Below are 6,576 nucleotides of genomic sequence, written 5' to 3'. Positions count from 1 at the left end.
TCTAGGAGTACTGTTGTTGTTTTTTTTTTTAATCTTTATTTTTGACAGAGAGAGAGAGAGAGAGTGCAAGCAGGGGAGGAACAGAGAGAGAGGGAGACACAGAATCTGAAACAGGCTCCAGGCTCTAAGCTGTCAGCACAGAGCCCGATGTGGGGCTCGAACTCACAAACCGTGAGATCATGACATGAGTCAAAGTTAGATGCTTAAATGACTGAGCCACCCAGACGTCCTAAGGCTGATTTTCATTTACATTATCAATTTGGTATCAACAAACCCAGTCACATGATTTAAAAAACTTTTTAAATATAAAAAGCAATGGCTACCCAAGAGGAATCAGAACCTATGTCCCCAAAAGGATCCATACAAATTCTCAGCTGCTTTAGACATAATAACCAAAGACTGGAAACCCTCCTACATTCCTATCACAAATAACTGCTGTTAATAGTTTCATGTAATATTTTTCCAGAGTTTATGGGACTCTTGGTTGGCTCAGTTAGATTGTGCAACTCTTGATATCAGGGTTGTAGGTTTGAGCCCCATGATGGATATTGAGATTACTGAAAAATAAAATCTTAAAAAAAAAAAATCACAAAACTTCAGTGTCTTCACACATATACAAGCAAAATCAAATATATATTATTCTCCCCCTTTTTATGAAAAAAATAGTATACAATAGATGCTATGCTGTACTTTGTTTTCTTCTCTCATTATTTCTTAACGAGCTTCCATTATCTATACACTAGAGCTTCATCATTCTGAATGGATATGCCATAACTAAATGAGTCAATTTACTATTTTTTTTTGTATTTAAAATATTTTTATTTTAAGTAGACTTGACACCCAACATGAGGCTGAAACTCACGACCCTGAGATCAAGAGTCCTATATTCTACTGACTGAGCCAGCCAGGCACCCTTAATAAGTCATTTATTAGAGATATCCTGTTGTTTCCAAACTTCCCTATTGCAAAGCAATAATGAGCGTTTAAAGGATAAATTTCTAAACAGACATTTTAATTAAAATTACTTTTCTTGGGGGCACCTGGGTGGCTCAGTCGGTTAAGCATCTGACTTTGGCTCAGGTCATGGTCTCACAGTTTGTGGGTTTGAGCCCTGCATCGGGCAGGCTCTGTGCTGACAGCTCAGAGCCTGGATCCTACTTTGGATTCCGTCTGTCTCTCTCTCTGCCCCTCCTCCACTCATACTCTGTCTCTCAAAAATGAATAAACATTAAAAAAAATTTTTTTTAATTACTTTTCTTGGGGTTGGTATCAAATATACATTTATATCACCAAAAAAAAATTAACTAAATTTAAAAATAAAATTACATTTCTTTCTTCACTCTTTTACTTTGTACATATGGCCTGTTTGACTCTTCATAAATATATTTCAACCTCCATTCAAAATACACAGGAGGCGGGTGCCTGAATGGCTCAGTTGGGTAAGTGACCAACTTCTGCTCAGGTCATGATCTTGCAGTTCATTGAGTTCCAGCCCCGCATCGGGCTCTGTGCTGACATCTCAGAGCCTGGAGCCTGCTTTGGATTCTGTGTCTCCCTCTCTCTCTGTCCCTCCCCCCTCTCTAAAATATACAAACATTAAAAAAAAATTTTTTTTAAATACACAAGGTCTATCACTGCATTACAAACAACTAAGCAAATGATCAAGTACTCATTGCTCAGTAAAAAACTCATACAATACTCAATCAAATAAGTGAGGTTATTTTCTCCACCAGCCAAGTCCCATAAAATTGTGTATACATTTATAGGTAAGCCAACTAAGTAAGCAGTGACACTCTCCATGAGTCTGTAATGCAGTTTTGGCCAAATATTTCTTGCAAATACCAGGCCCTTGACATCAAGATAAAGAGCACTGTTATTAAGCACCTAGTAAGGAGCACAGTAAGATAAATCAACCCATCTTAAAATTAATTTCCTTTATTACAGACAAAATGTGTTACTAAATTCCCTAAATAATGAAACTCAACACTTTCTCAGACAAGTACTATTCAAATTCTGTAGGTAAGTTTTTCACCAGTTCATAGTAGACCGGCATTTTTATAAAATATGATAAAACTGTTATGGCAATTTCAAATTGCTAACAAGTTCCTAATCACTCATTTTCTGATCTTAAGTCTTATAAATAGACATAAAAGTTTTAAGGTCAGCATTGGTGGGACAGTGAACTTTTTTTTTTTTTTAAAGTGTATTTCTTTTTTTTTTTAAATATTTTTTTATTTATTTCTAGGAGAGAGAGAGAGACAGCGTGAGCAGGGGAGGGTCAGAGAGAGAGGGAAACACAGACTCTGAAATAGGCTCCAGGCTCTGAGCTGGCAGTCAGCACAGAGCCCGACGCGGGGCTCGAACCCACGAACCGCAGGGACAGTGAACTTTAGTAGCACTGATTTAGACCATGAGGATGACTAATTTTTAACTCTTAGAATTATGTAACCATTAATCAGTCTAAACACATCAACCCAATTTAGAAAAAATTTTAACTTACCTTAGGAAAATATTTGTATAGTCCCATGTATGCAAGTTGCAAAGTAAGAAACGGAGCAAATATGGACTGTGAAGATAGAAGATAAAGTTATGTATTTTCAACATTATCATTCAAATCACAACAAATCAAACTAAACTAACAGCAGCTGCAAAATTCCAAGCAAAAACAAGGTAAAATCAATACTTAATTTTAGTGGCTGAAAGCAGTCTTCTTACTGCAGAAGGGTGAAAAAAAGGGACAAGATTTCCTTATCATAAAACATGTTTCTCAAGTCACATTCTTTTGCTGTCCCCCACAATGTCCTCTCCCACAAAAATTTATTCTTTAAATGATTAAAAGTATTCAATGGTGACAGATGTATAACACATCATGCAGTAACATCTGTCTCTTCTAGAGGTAACTAACTGACTATTTGAAAGCACACATAAAGTCCCAGTACTCAATAGATTCCATGCATTCCCAGACTCTGGGGCAAGAAATTAACTCATAAACTATATCTCTGGCATTCAAATGACAAGCTATTCTTATTATGGATAAAATGGCATGGTTGTCTTGTGTCTCTTACAATAAAATCGAAAAGATCAAAACAAGAATTCATTTATATTGATTCCTAAACGTAAAAATATTATGGAGCGAAGGAGCAAACGCCACCAGATGGATGTAAAGTAGTAAGAAAGAGTAGCTGAAAATCCGATAGCAAAAAAACCCCCAGAAAACCAAAAAAACCTCACATAAAAATGAGGCACAAAAATAGGACCTAACTTGAAACACGTGAAAGCACAGAGCCCTTTCAAACAAGAGAAAGTAGCTACGCATCTAAGTGCTGAAAGCTAGTACAATTTAACATCAGAAAAAAAACCTGTAGAGCAGATTGTCATTTAAGAAAAAACGTGCATAAAGCTGATTTTAAGAAAGTTTTTTGCCAAATAACATTAACTTTAATTATCTGAACAATTTCCTTATGTAACTGGTAGCTGGTAGGTATTCTTTAAATGTCTAGTGAATGGAAATACTTCCAAGAGCAAGACATGGAGCTATGAGCTATGCTTTTCTTCATTTCTCCTGGCACATTCTGAGACAATAAAGACGGACTGCCATTACGATGATACTACCATGTTACAAAATGCTGAAGTGCTTTCTGAAGACAGGAAACTTATGTGGTTCAGGATTAAAATTAAATTAAATTAAAGCTCATGTTCAGAACCATAGGAACTACATTTTAAGGTTTCAAATTATTCTGAAAAGTGGTAATTAATATACAGTATATGTAGACAGTTTTTACCCTTTGGTTTTGGAAAGAAACTGACCCGCTGTCACTTAGCTACGTGACCTTGGGCAAATGACTTAACCTCTGAGTCTTCATTCCTTCATCTATAAAACACAGAGTTAAATGATACCGAGTTCAGAAGGATGAGGTTAAATGGGTTAATATATGTCAAGCACTTAGAATACTACCTAGAATACAGAAAGGGTTAAGCAATTATTATTGGGCTCTGTATTTAACCAGGACATCCCATCTATATCTAGGTGAGCAGCAGTTTATAATATACCTCCAAAGAGCCACATGAATCTGGTAAATATTAATCTTGGCAATCAATCCCATGGATTAATAGCACTCGTTACATAACCAATTTGCATGTTGCATTAAGTTTCTTACCAAGTACTTGCAAACAAAAGCTCTGACTCCAAAGGCAAGAAGAGCACATCCCACCAATCTAAATATTCTAAAAGAGTCAAATTCTTCTGCTGTATTTCCATCTTCTTGATTGGGTTTTTCACTAATCAGCTGTTTCCGTAGCTTCATTGCTTCTTCAAATCTGGAAAGGTACTGTTCAAGGCCATGGCGAGAACCCCTCTGGACAGTGTCTGCTGTCAGGTCTCCTCTGTTCCGCTGCCGGAGCTCAAGGTTTACATCATTACTGCACTCTGGTGGTTTAATGAAAGAGTCCAATCTGTCTCCCAGTTGAGTCCCCTTTACCTCGGCCACATCACTTTGCTGGTCAGTTGCTCCTGTACCAACCGAATCGCCCAGCACGACTCGCTTTGAAACTGAAGGGATGGTGAGGGAGTTCAGTTTGTCACTGTCCTGCTTTGATTTTGTTTGACCCTCTTCTTCTGAGAAGAGAAATTTAGAAGCCTTATGTAGTATACACCAGCGAACACCCTTCACGTTAAGATGAAAAAATATGCTGCTACTGGAAGAACTCTGTAGTCTCCGAATCTAAATTCCTATTCTGCATAAAAACATAAACTAGTTCCTTCTTCTACACACTCAAAATATATTACCCCCGAAAAGACTACTCCTGCAAAGGACACGTCCCAATGTGGGGAGTAGACGATAAGACTAGCAGACAAATTGGGAAAGATGGTCATGGATAAAGCCCAGGTTTTCATTGACAACGTATCCCAGAAGTATGACTGCACCGCCTGCTCTAGCTTATCTGGTTAAAAACATAAAATTATTAAAGCTTTTTAAAATCTGTATTTTAATATTACAGTTCTGAATCCAGAGTCCTGTCAGCATAGGGTGTGGCATATCCTACAGCTACTGTTTACGTAATCCTTCCACTGTGGTGATGGAGCCATTAGTAGGTACTTAAGCAGTTTTAGGATGCTGTTCTGGTTTCAATCCAGAATGCAACCTTTACTGACAGAATTTTCAAAGCAGAAGAACAAAATATAGAATGTACCTCGAGAAAGATAATAAATGCTTTGGGAAAGAATAAATATCCTGCTTTTAGTTATTAAAGGGAGAAATGTGTCTTCTAACTACTGTTCTAGGAGAATCTGAAATAGTGCTTCTTACCTTTCCTAGCAGTTCTGGCTGCAAACCTGTGAACCATCTACAAGTTCAGAGCTGTCTACCTAAAGCCCACAGAAATCACAAAGATTTAAGCAGCCTGCGAACAGTGACTAAGCGTCAATTACTACAGGCACTCAATGGAAACTTAGAGAACACTAGCACATATTAACTGTTCCATAAATATTCACATGAAAAATTTTTTTAAGAAATTCATTGTACATGCACCAGGGGAGAAATGAGGAACTCTCTTTAGGGTTAAATGCAGTTCCTGACATCAATCTCAGCACACTAACAGGCACTGAGGGAAGACCTGGGGTGGGCACGTCCCACTTGTTGGGGTACAAAGAATGGTCGCTCCACATTTATTCTCCTGTCGTAGAAAGCCTGTAGATGACATGTTGAGAGCACTGAACACAGATACGAAGATACCACCATAAGGGTCCCAGATCCACGTAGGAAGGACTAGGCGGCAGTTCAGCAAACACAAGCTCCCCTGTGCCGACAGAGTAACAGCGAAAGGCAAAAGAAGGTAGATGCTGGGGAAGGCAGTGGAAGGGAAAGCATTTGTAACGGAAAGAAAGGAAAGTAATCTACCTGAAGAGCACAATAGAGCAATGTAACCGGGGGAAAAAATATGCGCCCTTCAAGAGAGGGGAGGGCGTGGGGAAAGAAGGGGAAGAAGGGGCTGTGTAGCGTAACTGGGCAGAGGGCACCATGCCATAGGGACTCGGGAGCCAAGGCTTCGCAACCTGGGGCGGAAATAGGGACAACCTCAGATTGAAGCCTACGGAAAACCGAAAAGAGGGTCTAGAAACGTCCGAGGGTTAAGAAGTGAGAACTTGGGACATCACCTAAGAAGCAGGGACAGAGGGGAGGTCAGAGAGCAGGGCTTTGTCAAAGAGATCGGCGGGGCGTTGGAGGGAAAGCAAATAACGACCCTGTGACTAAAAGGGGTGGGCGGGAGTCTGAGAGGAGATGGGAGGTCCTCACCCGCGCCACTCCCGGGCCTGTGAAAGCCCATGATCCGGTTGATGCGCTGTTCCGAGTTCATAAGCAGCTTCCTCCGCCGCAGCTCGGCCCGACGCTGGGAAGCCGACAGGCCTGAGCCCGCTGGAGCCCCCGGCCGGTCCCCGCTGTCAGTCGCTACGGTGACAGACTCCATCTTCCCCTCCACAGGTAGGGAGTGAGGAAGGTGGTGCTGAAAGCAGCACCGGCGGCGCCGAAGACTTCAGGCCAGGCCGCAGAGCGCGAGCCCACCCCTACCCTTAGGCCC

The 6,576-nt window shown here is 40.2% G+C and overlaps 1 protein-coding gene across 2 annotated transcripts in view; it reads right to left on the bottom strand.

Annotated features, from left to right (window-relative positions):
• The window catches only part of CAMLG (calcium modulating ligand), an 8,367-nt gene extending 1,804 nt beyond the window's left edge, over positions 1-6,563 (bottom strand). The window contains exons 1-3 of one of the 2 annotated variants that reach the window (XM_077768646.1): positions 6,294-6,563; positions 4,158-4,615; positions 2,501-2,566 (exon numbers count right to left, since the gene is read on the bottom strand). In XM_077768646.1, the coding sequence (XP_077624772.1) occupies positions 2,501-2,566; positions 4,158-4,615; positions 6,294-6,465 (696 nt within the window). In that variant the 5' untranslated portion in view covers positions 6,466-6,563. The remainder of the gene's footprint in view (positions 1-2,500; positions 2,567-4,157; positions 4,616-6,293) is intronic. The other variant, XM_077768647.1, reaches the window with a different exon arrangement.
• Between the last annotated feature and the right edge of the window lie 13 nt (positions 6,564-6,576).

Source organism: Crocuta crocuta, unplaced genomic scaffold (genome assembly GCF_008692635.1).
Source record: "Crocuta crocuta isolate KB4526 unplaced genomic scaffold, BGI_CrCroc_1.0 scaffold64, whole genome shotgun sequence".
Taxonomy (NCBI): domain Eukaryota; kingdom Metazoa; phylum Chordata; class Mammalia; order Carnivora; family Hyaenidae; genus Crocuta; species Crocuta crocuta.
The sequence above is the reverse complement of the archived record's forward strand: the minus strand, read 5'-3'. Positions and strand labels throughout refer to the sequence as shown.